This window comes from Leptosomus discolor, chromosome 7 (assembly GCF_034619465.1).
Source record: "Leptosomus discolor isolate bLepDis1 chromosome 7, bLepDis1.hap2, whole genome shotgun sequence".
In the NCBI taxonomy this organism is placed as follows: Eukaryota; Metazoa; Chordata; class Aves; order Leptosomiformes; family Leptosomidae; genus Leptosomus; species Leptosomus discolor.
Window position 1 is genome coordinate 29,701,091 of NC_141397.1, and position 14,196 is coordinate 29,715,286.

The following is a 14,196-nucleotide window of genomic DNA, read 5'->3' on the forward strand; positions in this document are numbered from 1 at the left end:
GAACGACCAGGTCACTTCATATGAATGCTGTAAATGAACAAAATGTGCAACTCCCATGATCTTGCTAAAGCAAAAAAACTCTTTATTGTTCTGTGTGAAGGATACTGTTTGGTTTTATCTGATTTGCAATTACGCAAATTCTTAATTTTGTGAAGAAATTACTAGTGTTGCTCTGTGGAACAAAGCAACACAGAGAGGAGACCTGCTCATGTGGGATTCTCTGCACCGTATCAACTTTTAAAGTGGAATAAAGGATAAGGAGATGGTAATCCTAACTCTGCCCTATGCCTCCTGCTGCGAACAGCAATCAAAGCGAGGATATATTTTGTCTGAAAGGCTTTGGGGATACCACGCACCACCACGTAAAGTCGCTTACTTACGGCAGGGCTGCGCGACAGCGGTGCGCTGGTTTCTGTGGGGATAAATCAGGGTGGTTCATCACGTGCTTTGTCAGCAGCTGGCACAGGATTTAGTGTTCGCCCACCCTGCTCATACCCTCGGACGGATGTTTGTAAAAAGGAACCGCAGTGATCTTTTCCCCTGTATTCCTGCCATCCCCTGAAAGAGTTTCTTAGGCTGAATAAAGGCACTTTTTTTTCTTTCCCCTCTGGTAAAAGAGAGGAGAGCTGTCAGGAGAGCTCTAGCAGAGGGGATCTCGCAGAGTTGATCCCAGTCCTCTGTCTGTGGCCAAGAAACCCCTTTGTGTGGCTAGGGCAGCTCCCACCAAAGCAGACTTTCAAACAGAGAACAAGCGTTACGAAAAATTTGGACTTAAGGCAACTTCAGCAAGGTTGGTACCTCACAAGTATTTTTAGGTCTCTTCTTATTGCTGCTCTGAATCGCTGAGGAAACAACGTACTCCAGCAAACGTCCACTTTTTCGTGTGTTTGTAGCAACTCTGCTGCTCATGAACAGTAGCAACGACAAAGCAGTTTGTCGGCAGGAAGGAAACCTTCCTTTGCAAGCTGTTTACATCTTCTTGCACGCACCGCTGAGCCTTGCATTTCACCCGCTGCCTTTACCTACGGAAAATAAAACTTTGTCCACCTGTGAGCTTGTGGGTTTTGTCGCTTCCTATTCAGCCTCCAAACATTTGAGACAGGGGCCTGAAAATGACGTGTAATTGTTCCCTCATTTCACCTAGCATGCTGCAAGTTCTGGTGAGCCAATAGCCTATGCCTGAACTGGCTCGCCTGACAATTACAAATGCATTGCCCAAGTTGACTTACTTTCTTAGAATACTAGAAATACTAAATTTTCACTCAGTTTCACTTGAGAGTGGAATTTATAAGTGGCATTTTAGTGGTGCCACTTGCTCGCGTAAGCCAGCAGGGAAATACTTTGGCTTGCTCTTTGAAATGTCCTTATCCATTGCTTCTTGACCTGCAGCTCTTGAAACATCGTGCATTTCTGCCTGCTGCAGCTCTGCTCCGGCCCCACATTTCACCCGAGGCCTCAGAGGGACGAACCCTTCCTGTTATCACCGTGTGCTACCATGTAAGGCAGGGCAGGCACGAGATGGGCATTTGCTCCTGTTGAACTCAAGCAGGGGAAAACAGACCCGCCACCAGATGGAATTAAAACTTTGTTATTAAATTACATCCTTCATATGAAAATTACCAATTGGACAGGAATTAATGCTTTAGCTAGCCAGCAGAGAGGCTGCTGGGTGTGGCAGAAGCCTTTCTATGCATCTGTAGCTGAAATACTTTCTCTTCTAATACAATCCCCTTTAAAGGAAATTTCTATAGCTCTCTGCTGGATTTTCTCTTTTCAGGTGACCTGTGTTACACCTTTCAGCATAGAAACTCTTCTTCTGTAAAAACGTTTAAAACCACGGTTGTTCTCATTTCCTCATGCGATGAATGAATCCCCCTGGCAATCCTGACATTCTGCTCACCACAGCATTTTCCCCACAGGTTTTCCAGAGTGCCGGTTCTTAGAGCTCTGTAGCTGTCATGCTTTCGATGCCAATTTCAGTCGTGGAAAGCTCTTAGGACAGCAACACCACCAACTGGGGGACAGTGAAAAGCTTGAGATTGTGCGGTTTCTGCCCCTTTCTTACAGTTTCTACAAGTGATTTGTATCCCACTACAGCACTTTTAACCAAAAGCTGCTAGGAAAACACAGGTACACTCTGTATGGCAAGGCAGAACGTCATTCCTGCTGCACTGCTCATGCGTATGATCCGAACACGGGCAGGTGTAGGGCCACAACAGAGTATTACTTTTTTATATATATTTATAAATATATACTCAACTTAAATGCAACGTAAGTAAGGCAGACGTGGCTTGAGCATTAGAAATTTTAATGAGAGCTCAGCCGCACCACCCACCAGCGGCGGTGCCCGCGCCCCGCGCTACCTCTACAGAAGAGATGCGGGGGTGCCGAGGCCCTAGGCCGCCCCTCCGCCGCGTACCGCGGCAAGGAGCGCCCTACGATCCGCCGGCCCTTGGCGGAGAAATACTCGCCCCGCGCCCCTCCGCTCACCACCCCATCCGCCCGCGGCCTAGCGCGGCCTCCGCCGCTCCAGCCCCAGCATCCAGGGAGCGCCGGAGCGGACCGAAAGGGAGCAGCACCGGCTGAGGCAAGCGGGCAACCCACCACGAAGACACCGCTCCTCCCAGCACCATCCCGCTGCCGGAAGCACCCTTTGACCCCCACTGACGGAAGCGCCCCCTCTGGGCGAGCGCGGGGAAGCTCCCGCGAGAGGCGCGATCTCGCGAGAGCCGGCGGTAAGGGGGGGAGGGGCGCGGTCTCGCGAGAGCCGGGCGGTTCTCCCGGCTCCGGGCATGCGGGTGAGGGCGGCAGCCCCGCGCGCGATTGGCGGGGCGCGGCCTCCCCCCTCCGCCGCCGGCCCCGCGCATGCGCCGCGCGCCGCCGGGCCGTGTCCCCGGTGCGTGTGTATGCGTGTGTCACCCGCGCGCACGGCGGAGGCCGCGCGAGCGCTCCCGGCCGCCGGCGACTCGGGACCGGGCAGCTGGGACCCGCCGGGCAGGGTAAGCGGGCTCGGGGCCAGCGCAGGGCCGCGCGCCGCCGCGGACACCCCGCCCGGAGGCGGCCCGGCACGGCCTGACCCCGCCGCCCGGCCGGGGAGCGGGTGAGGGAGGAGGCGGCGGCCCCGCGGCCCGCGCCTGGCGTCCGCACCCCGGCGCAGCGCCGCCCGGCGCCGGACGAGGCGGCCGCGGCCCGGGATGGAGTGAGGAGGCCGCCGTCAGGAGACACTTCCGCGTTGTGGGAGGCCGCACCGGGCCCGCGGGAGGCTCCCACCGCTCCGCCGCCGCCGCGCCGGCCAGCGCTCGCCCCCAGCCCCGGCGGCGGCCCCGACCTCGGCCCGAACGCGGGCGGCGCGACCCCTTATGTGGTGGCGCGGCCCCATGTGAGGCGGCGCGGCCGGGCGGGCTGCGAGGCGGGCCGGGCCCCGGCGGCCGGCGGGGGAGCGAGCGAGGCCCCGGTGCCGGCCGGTGCGTGTCCCCGTGTGTCTGCGCGGCGCCGGGTCTCCATGGCGCCGGTAACGGCCTGAGGGCGGCGGCGGCGGCGGATTCCGTAGGCCGCGTCCTCGCCCTCGGCCGTGAGTGAGCTCGATGCCGAGCACCTCGGACGCGGCGGCCGGCGGGAGCGGGGGAAGCCGGGGCTGGGGGAGCGGCGGCGGCAGCAGCTCGGCGGTGGAGGCGGCGGCTGACAAGAAGCGGCTGCATCACCGGAGACGGAAGCGCTTCGCGGCCCAGCCGCAGCCTCCCCCCCCGCCGCCGGCCCCTCACCCGCTGCTCTTCCCGCTCCTGCAGCCGCCCCTCCTGCAGCCCCCGCTCCTGCAACCGCCGCTGCCGCCGCAGTCCCTGCTCTTCCTGGCGGCCACCGGCGCCTCCTCCTGCTGCGGGGACGGGGGGGAGCGGAAGCGGCCGCGGGGCAAGCGGCGCTCGGGCTCCAGGCACAAGCGACGGCGGGGCCGCGGGGGCGGCGGCGGCGGCGGCGGCGGGACCCAGGAGGCGGAGAAGCGGCGCGGTAGCGGGGGGCTGAGCACGCTGGTGGAGGAGTACGACGACGTGAGCTCCCAGTCCGAAGGGCTGGTGGGCGGCGGCGCGGCCGGCGGCGGCGGCGCGGGCAGCGGCGGGGGGAGCCCGGCCTCCTCCTCAGGCGGTGGCGGCGGGACCCAGCGGCAGAGGGGCGAGGCGGAGCGGAGCGGCCGGTCCCGCCGGGATCACCGCAGCAGCAGCGGACGCTCCAAGGAGCGGCACCGGGAGCACCGCCGGCGCGGGGAGGAGAAGGCGCAGCAGGAGGGGGCGTCGGCGGGCCGCGGGGGACCCGAGGCCTCCTCGTCCTCCTCCAAGTCCCGCAGCCGCCACAATCACACCGGGGGCCAGGACCGGGAGGGACTTAAGAGCAGCAGCAGCAGCGACGGCCGCAGGAAGGGCTCCCTCGCCTCGCCCGGTAGCGGCAGGAAAGAGCGGGAGAGCAAAGCGCACCGGAGCCGGACTAAAGCGGCCAAGGAGCCGCCGTCGGCTTACAAGGACCCGCCGAAGGCCTACCGAGACGACAAGCCCGAGCCCAAGGCCTACCGACGTCAGCGCTCGTCCCCCAGCCCCGGCCGGGATGACAGCCCCCCGCTGCACCGCTCCTCGCAGAGCCAGCGCGGCCGCAAGTCGCTCAGCCCGGTGGGCGGTCGCTCGCCCCTCAGCCCCTACAGCCGCCGCCGCTCCCCCAGCTACAGCCGGCACAGTTCCTACGAGCGCGGCGGAGACGTGTCGCCCAGCCCCTACAGCAGTTGGCGTCGGTCGCGGAGTCCCTACAGCCCCGTTATCCGGTGAGTCCGGGCCCGGAGAGGAGGGACGAGGGCGGGGGGTGCTGGGTCGGTGGAGGAGGGGAGTCATGTCCGGGGCTGAGCTGGAGGCCAGGCTGGAGAGGCTTTCATCTAGCAACAATAGCCCTCCCTCTAGCCCTCTCGCTGCCAGAAAGCTGGGGGGGGGGGGAAAGGGGTGTGGGACACGGACCAAGATCTTGCTGTTCTCTCTCGGGGAGAAGGGGGACGCGGGTGCCCGTGACACTTCTCCAGCTAGTTTCTGTGGGAGCCCACCGAACTGGAAAAAGGCTTTTTAAATATTAAAGGGCATGAGAGCATTTTCAGATTGTAATGATTGAGTGAAGATGCTTCTCAGAGGGCAGGGGTTCTGAAGGACCAATTTTGATTTTCCAGTATTTGCTTATGAAGTAACAGAGATTCTCAGGTACATTTTTATGTATCCTGTCCCCTGGATAAAAAGATATGTGTTAAATATGTTTGTGTTCTGTTTAATTCCTGCTAATCTAAAGAACAAACAAGCTGACAGGCAATTTGTGTTACAAGTGTTTCTTGTTCCTTTTAGAGGTCTATAGAAAGACATAGGCTTTCTGTTTTGCTAGGAAAAGGAGTCAATGTCAACTTTTGTTAAATTGTCTTTCGTGCTTTACACAACCTGTGGAAACTTTCGGATGTAAGCTCTTTTCCCAGTACAGTTATGTACGTGTATATATTTGATGTATGCTTGCAAATCATTTTCTTCCTGTTTGTGGGAACTCAGAATGTAAAGGTCAGCGTTGCTGTGACTTTGAATTTCATATGGAGAGGAAATGCGGGCTGTATCTTGAGTCAGATACAAACCATGTTGTGGAATTAAAGCTCTTCAGAATATTTTAACTTGCAGCAAAACCACTGGGAGTTTAAACTGTTTGCTTAGTATTTATTTATAACTGAAGATTTTTATTTAACATATTGGCAACTCTGTGGGGTCATTGTTTACAGGCTTCCTTAAATTCACGTCTGGGCTTCAATTTTGAGTGTGTCATGTGATTTGCCATTCCACTGGCAAGAATTTTGTTTGTAAGGCGTTACCTGGTGGGTTGTCAGAGAACGATTCTCTGGTGTTTCTGGTGAGCACTTTGCATCCGTTACCGTTCGAGGTGTCCCACCATGTATCCAGTGAGGATGCCGAAGGTGCCTTTGGAAAGAAGTAGTGGTTGTTTTAAGGTATGGTTGTGTGGAATACTTTTGTAAACAATAGAGTGTTTCAAGAAGACACTGTGAGTGCTCTGAAAAACAGCACGTCATCATTGTTGTTCCGTGAGAGCCTGTTACAAGTGGTTAAGGATACTCTTTCAGGATGATTTGAATAATAGGATAGAAGGAATATTATGTGCACAGTTTGACTTTTAACTCTCTAGGAATCAGATTCTTTTCTGTAGGTGTCTATAACCTGGAATAAGAAAGCTAATAATGACGAGCAAAGTTACGTGCGCTAGGTTTGCACTCGTGCATAGCTGTTGTAGATTGACGGTCTGGTTATTTTGGGGTCCTGGCTCATGCACTCACTGACTGACAGGGCTGTAGTTGAAGGTACCGGAGATGATGTACAGGTGACAGTTATAGAACAATGTTTTGTAGCAATGTTGTGTTTCTTTTTTTTTTCTGTTGGTAGTGGGCCTGTGGTCTGAAGCATGAGCATTTAAAACACCTCATTTTTGTATTGTCTCTGTGGTAACTGTGTAAATCTTCCTTGAGCTACAGATCTGTTCCTAGGACAGTTTTGTGACTTCACGCCTGCCTGCCTGCCTTCCTCCAGTTAAACTGTAATTTGCATCCCATCTTCAACTGTGTGCAGATAAATTACTTTGTTAACGAATGCAGACTGTCAGGTTTGCTGGAGGGGGGTTGGAATGGGAGTGAAAAGAAGAGGTTGCTCTATGTAGAAAGCAAGATTGGTCTGTCCTAATATGGCATTCACTGTAAAAGGGTCATTTTCACAGAAAACGAAAGAAACCCAAAAGTGTGAAGATAAGCTCAGTTATTCATAATGTTTGCCTGATGTGGAGAAATGCAAGCTGGTGTTTCTTTGCTTTCATATAGCTATTATGTGTGCTGTGGTGGTGGTGGTGAAATAAAGATGGAAGGGATTTATACAGTTGTTTTAGCCATTCAGAACTGTGCCGTAATTGCTTTTTTTTTGCTTGACTCTGTGGTACTGCGCCTGAAACGCTGAAAATTATTGCTGTGCTGTTTAGATAATGCTATAGTGGTCTCAGTCTTGATAGAATGTTACAGTTTCGTGAAGGCAACAGCTTCTTACAGCACCTGTCTTCTTCATCTGGATGATTTAGAGACTTAATTCTGGGCTTGTATCCAGCTGTAATGGTGTCAGGACAGTAAGAACTTTGTATGTGACTGAACATTCTAGGCTGCAAGTCTTTTTGCTCTTTTCATTCCGTGTCTCATATATGCGTCTTCTTAATGTTACATAAATTATGCAGTTATTTTGGTATGTGGAAAATGAGAATGAAGTGGTTCTAGCATGCTTGGAAAGCTCGTGTGTCTAGAGTGCTGATTTTTTCATCTAAGTCTGAGCTGCTTAGGGAGAAACTTAGTAAACAGCTGAAGAGAAACAAGTGAAGTCGGCATGGCTCATACAAATCTCTGGTTTTCTCAAGCAGCAACAACAGCGCAGTTGCTGTGAGTTGAGAGTTTTGAATTGCAGTGTGGCTCTATCAACTGTCTTTTGGTCGTGTTGCCTGGAGGTGGGGTCTGAAGAGAAGCAAAGACAGGAGGTACTTCATTGCTGTTGGTGGATTTGTGTCACTATTTTCTTGTGGATAGTGACACAGCTGTTCTAAAGTAGCACATGCGCATTTTCAAAATGGAATTTGTTCCATAATAACAAAAGTAGGAGGTATTTATTTCTCTACTGATAAGCTGACTGGGTTTTTTAAAAAATTCATAAGAAAAAAAGGGGAAACCCCCTCCCCAAGCCAGAAACCCCCATGGCTGACAAAATAAGCAGATACAGGCTGTCTTTGGAAACTAGTTTAAGATGAAATTGTAGGAAGAGAGGAACTATTTTTCATAACTTCAGTCAGGTCATATGCTATGTGATCACACATCTAATTCAGTTAGCTGTGTAGATGAGTAATCCCATTTTTCCGAATGTGGATACACCTACCCATCTGCCTGGATAAAAGTAAGTGGGTGGGGCACTACTAGTGTAGTACATAGTACCAGCGTAGCGTGCTTGGGTGCTGCGTGTAGCAAAACCACGAGATTTCTTTTCTTACTGGTACTATAGAGCCATCCCCTTCGCTAGTAGTTAGTATGTAGGTGCAAGGCTCTGCAAAATACATTATTTATAGATTTATTTATGTGCAAAGCCAAGACAAGCATAGGGAAAATGGCAAAGTACATATTCTGCTAGTAAATGCATACTTCGTGGAGAAGACATGGTTTCATACACTGATCCAAAACCAACTTTGAATCCAGTAATTCTGCTACTTTTGGACTTAAAGGAGTAGGAGAGATTTTTCAGACATTTTTTTCCCCCCTTGTTTGGTGAAATTAGGTTTATTTTTTTTTACATAAAGCTCTCTAATCTTGTTTAGTAAAATTGTATTTTGCAGAATTTAAGAAGTGAAACTGTAGGTTTTCACTGTTTGGAATAGCTAATTTTTCCAGTACATATTGAGACACTCACTCTAGTATATATTCTGAGTTTATTAAGATTTGTTTTGTTACTTGGCAGTGGATTTTGCCTTTTGCCTGACTATGTTGATGTGCCATTCCTTTTCCTCATTGTGCTGCTTCTTTCCTTATTGTGGGAAGGGACCGAATTTGAAAAAAAGAACTCTTAATGTCTTTAGAACACAGTATTTGAGTTGACTTTTTGCTGGTTGATTTCTTTGTAGGCAGAGTTCTCATCTGAAAATAAAGGGTCATAAAGCAAATTTAAGAAACAAATAAAATTCACGTTTGGAATTTTTAGTATTCCTACGCTGAAGGTATTGGACACCCTTTTAAAGATTTACGGTTTGAATCAGTAAGGCACATTATGTTGTCTTCAAGCACAAAGCGGCTGAGTAGGTGTTTGGTTGCAGAGCTGCTTAGATTGTAACCTTGAATTAGGGGCTAGAGAAAATAAATAAAATTAATAAGGTATCGAGTGAGAGAGCACAATGACTGCTGTGGCTTAAAGAGATGAATTATCCATTTGCCTGCTAGTGCAATGTGGAAGAGCTGTGCTGTGAGCTAGAATGTTTTCTCAAGGTGGTTTATGTTCCTGAGTGATTATAAATGTCTTGGAAAATCTGTGGTGAAGCCAATTGATTAAATGTGGGTCTCCCTCTTCAAATACATGACGACCTGACCGTGCAGGGGAGGATGGCAGCGCTTAGTCAGTAGCGCAGCATTCACTGGCAGGTAACGAAAGAGCTGCCCTGTGGTGAATGTTCTAACCTCCTTCACTCTGTTCCGTTTCTTGTTTTTCCACGCTTATTCTCATGAATCCCTTTGTATTATGTCTTGTCAAACAGTTACTGACAAAATCGGTTCTCTTGTTCAGGTCTGTAGACCCTGATACGTTCCGAGTCTAGTATTGTTTGCACTCAGGTAACACGCATAGCTGGCTGCTAGCATGTTGGATTTAGCTCGCTCTTAAGGCGGTTAAGAAGAAAAGAGGTTTTCAAGTTTACAAATATGATAACACATGACTGTTCTGATTTGTCAGTAAAATGTAATGCTGCTTTTGCATTAATATAAAGGGAGGATTGGAATGGGAAAGAAAGAAGCACCTAGAAAAGTGTCATGGCAAGAAAAAACATGTAAGCTGAGTGAGACCTGTATTCTTGGAAATCTGACATGTGTAACACTGTTGGTTTTGTTTCCTCTGTGCTTTCAATACCAAGATAGTAAAATATAGCACTTTAAGTTTTAAGTTACTATTTGGAATTTCTTTATTCTGTGCTTGAGAATGTAAGTGATATTACATCAGTAGACTTGGGGTTTTTTTTGTTAAATTAATCAGAAAGTCTGGTAATGGTAGGTTAACCAGTGAAGTTCAGTAGAATGTTGCCTTGTGAGAAGCAGGAACATTGTAACAGTTTTGAAACTTGTAACTAATGACACTTTGGTGTCTTAAGTAGGTTTTTATACAGTGAGTACATTGTGTTAATTAAGCAGACAAAAAATGAATACTGGTTTGTTTTATGAAATCTAGGGTGCTAGGCAAAAACTATGAAAAGGGAAAAATGGTGGTACCTAAACCAACTTTTTAAAAATTATTATTTCTTAGAGGAGGGCAGGAAAAGGCATTCTTTTTGTTGTTCTGAAAAATGGAGGAAAGCAGAGGTGAGTTTTAGTTTCAGGGTGACTTCCTTAGTGTAGTGCTTTCTTCCTCTATCAGTTTCTTTAAATCTGCCTCATCTCATATGCGTTTCATAGATAATGTCTTGAACTCCTTTTTCTGGTTTTATTTTATAGCTACACTTTATATTATGATATTCCTTCCATTTCCCTTTGCAGCTAATCTAATTGTGCTCCTGGTCTCCTTTGTTGCTGTCTCTGGGGAAGAACAAAAGCACCTTTAGAACTTCTTAGTTCTATTGCAAGCTAGTCCTCCTGATACTTACGGGTTTTAGGCAAATCAGGTTTTGGTTTGTGTCACACACACACCCCCCCATGTATAAAACTGTATTGAAATCTGTATATGGTTCAGAAGTGATTTTATGAATGTCATGAAGTCTGCCTGTTACCCTCTCTGTAGGGATATAGATCTGTGTGAAGTGAATTTAAGGTGCTTGTAGAGGACTGTTAATGGCTAAGCGTGGCAAAGGTATTGTAAATGAGGCAGAACTAGGTGCAAATAGGAAGAAGCATCTGAGGAAACTTACCTGAAACAGTGGCTTCTTATTAGTCTCTCCCCATGTGCATCAGCAGCGGAGGTGCTTTTGATTTGGGAGACTGGGATGTGGCCCTTAGGGTTTAGTACACTTCCTGATCTCTCGAGGCTTGGGGAAAAAACTTTGGATTGTTTTGTTGGATTTGTTTGCTGTTTGCAGCGCAGTTCTGTGCAGTTGTAGCCACTGTTCTTTTGTTCGTGTTTGCCGTGTTTAAAACAAACTCCTAACTAAAGATGAAATAGCTGGTGACGAATGTCAGATAAGGTGTTTTGTATATGTGTGTATGTATGCACATTTAATAGAAATCTGTTGCAAGATTTAGAGAACAGTATATTTCAGGTGTCCATCCTGGTGGTTTTTCAGGGTCCCAGTAAAATGTCAGTGTCCTATTCAATGGCAGACACTGGCTATTGCGGGAGCCCGTTTCTGTGCTGCTGTGACTTCATCTTTTCTGTGAAATGAATGTTAGCTCTGAACAGAGTGAATGAGCTGGTTTTATTGCATATAAGGCAATATTTCTCCACTATGAGTTCTGTATGCGCTCTTCTGAAGGAAAGCTTATAAATGTCGATACTTTGGGGTTTGTGCCATTTTTATAGATGGAAACTTGTACATAAGTTTTGTCTAGCCTGGAAGATTCTGTTGGGACTTTTGAAGTAATGCTGATGAAAGAAATTGGTCTTTGAAAAGATCATTAGGCTTATGAAAACAGCAGATTTATCACTGTAACTTGAATAATTAGCACTTGGATGAAGTTCCCTTTTACTTAAGATTCGGCATTTGTCTGTTTAGTTGAAAGTGTTAATGTTTTTGCTGTAACTCTCTTGGGTCTAGCCCATTGGATGAGATAAAGCAAGGAATTTTTGCTAAGGTTTTAGGGTGCCAAAAGAAGTTCTAGTTTATTATTAGCACAGACATGCACTATGTAATGCAACATAGATCTTTTTGCTGACATAAATAATGAAAAACTTTTGGAAAAATTAAACCAGTGCAGAGACTATACTCAGTCAACATATTTTGTAACTAGGCTACTATCATTTTGATCTGCTCTTGAGGGCTGTAGTATATACTGGAACTGAAACTTAAATATTTGTATGTATGTGTATTCGCTGTCTCCCACATGGATGCAGTTCTGACATGAGAAAGTAACACTTGTCACTTGGGATGTGAAACCTAGGGTGGAGAGTGGTTGGTTTTTTTTTGCTGAGCTTGCATAAATCCGTATTCACATCCCAGACTCTTGACTAATGTTGCTAGAATATCTACATCAATCCAGTGTCGATGCTTGTCTTCCTTACGTGCTTGTTTTTGAAGAAAGTATAAGGATTTAGGTTATTTTTGCCCCAGCTTTTCAAAACTGCCTCTTTCCCACCAGGCTGATCAGGTGAGCATTAATAGGCACTAATTTGAACAGATTTTCTGATTTCATCCTTAACACTGATCTAAATGAACTTGTTTTATTTTGAACCGAAGTGGAACAGAAAGAGTCTTATGATCAGGCATGGTGCCTCAGCAACTGTTGTGGTTTAAGCTGCTACTTCTCCTTCTAAGTGCATGTCGAATTAGGTTCGTATTTCTGTTTGTGGCGTAGATTACTTTCTTTATATTAGGCACCTTTCAAATCAAACAAAACCAAAAAAACTCAAACAAACCAGAAATTGTACTTACAAAAGAAATGTAACTGATTTTGAGACCTTTAGGGCGTGCTTCAAGTTTAGTACAGGGTGCAATTTGGTCCTTGGGATGGAGGTTGTGTTCTACAGGTAGCTGGCGCGAGTGTCAGTTCAAGACGGCTGTTCTAGGAAAGAGCTGTGCAAGCAAAGGTTTTCCAAGACAGGTCAGTAACATCCTTGCAAATGGTGCCATTTATAGAAGTCAATTTAGGACTAATGGGGCTTATTAGCTTGACTTGATGCTGGAGAAATATAATTATACAGACTCTACAGCTGGTGCGGATCTGTAGCAGTATACCTCTGCTTACGTGGTAATTCCTCTCAGAAAGGGAGATACCAGTGTGAGGAGAGCTCTGGCCTAGCATTTGAAGTGTATTGTATTGTCTGGATAGTCTCAGCCCTCCTTTTTCTTCCATATTCCCACCTTAACTCTGTATTATGGAACTTCGTACTTTTTTACTTTTATTCCAGTTTGGCCAAGCCTCTGAAAATTTTCTATGGTATTTAATACTTAGATTTCCAAAGTAATAATGAGAAAAACAACATGATTCATAATGGAGCCAGAAGCAAGTTTTCATGGGAAATTTTCTGACCAATATTATGTTTTTATTTGGTTTTTAGTGGGCATAGATGTTAACATCTCTTTACCAAAATGAACCAAAACTTTAAATTTTGATTGACATTTCAGAGAACAGAATTGTGCAGCTTTCTTTTTTTATTATTAATAAAGCGTAAAAACTTATTATTATTACCACCATCTGTCATTGTTATCCTGCTGTGCCAGAAAATTCTATAAAGCTTGCTTCCTGGCATAGGATTGAACTCTGTTAGTTTCCAAGAGTTGTCCTCATCTGCGGATTGGTCTTATTTTATTTTTCCTTTCAAGAGTCTCTAGCCATTTGGATCAATTTCAGTTTTACTTACAGAATTTTGAAGCTTGTGCTGTGGTATCCAGTGTGCACACCTACACGTTGTTTTCAATCACTTCTACATAATCTTGATTTTTCTCAATGACTTCTTAGGTTGCTTTAGAAAGAAGACTAGAAAGAGTTCTTTTTATGATGCAGGAAAAAAGTGTAAATTTGGAAATTAGTGAATATTGCACAGAAAAATAGAAATACTACTGTACAATATTAAGTACTTGTTCAGTTGAATCATTGAAATGTAATTTCTGTTGTTGATAATTAAAACTGAATTAATTTAATTGTTACTAAAGTTAAATTTGGCATAGAGGTGGATAGTCCTTACCATAATGATTGTAGTTGGCTTTTTTGATTGCTGTTTTGGTTTGGTTGGTTGGTTTTGGTTTGGTTTTGTTGGGGTTTTTTGGCAGCCTCCATACACTAGTGCTGTCTTTAGAACTCTAATTCTTGTATCTCCAAGAAGTCTTACTTTTGCTATTGCTTGATACTTTTTTCTTTGTCCAGCTGACCAATATATTTAGGGTTTTTTTTTAATCCTGGTTATACTTTTTCCTCCCCTCCAAGTGACACACTGAAGCAAAATAGTTTTCCATCAAACTTTAATCAAGAAAATACTTGTAAATCTGGTGAATACCCTTGCTGTTTTTAGTATGGTAAAATGGATTAAAACCCCCACATTTAATTTATTTCATAACATTTCTGTGTGGTAGCAGCATGTTAGGCTACTTTACTTGTTCTGTGCCCTTCACTTCAATTAATTTTTTTTCTCTTTTGCTTTTTAATGAAGAACTGAATCAGAACTACTACTAGGCAAATTAGGATAGCCCTCTGAAAAATTGGATGAAAAAGAATTCATATTAAGTGGTATTGTTTACACACTAAAAGTTTGCTTTTCTAACTGTTAATATTCT

General features: G+C 46.6%; 1 protein-coding gene across 1 annotated transcript in view; it reads left to right on the top strand.

The window, feature by feature from the left end:
* The first annotated feature begins 3,584 nt into the window (after window positions 1-3,584).
* CDK13 (cyclin dependent kinase 13) overlaps window positions 3,585-14,196 on the top strand; it is a 46,363-nt gene continuing 35,751 nt past the window's right edge. Inside the window, exon 1 of the mRNA XM_086468406.1 lies at window positions 3,585-4,801. Coding sequence (XP_086324532.1) covers window positions 3,585-4,801 — 1,217 coding nt within the window. The remainder of the gene's footprint in view (window positions 4,802-14,196) is intronic.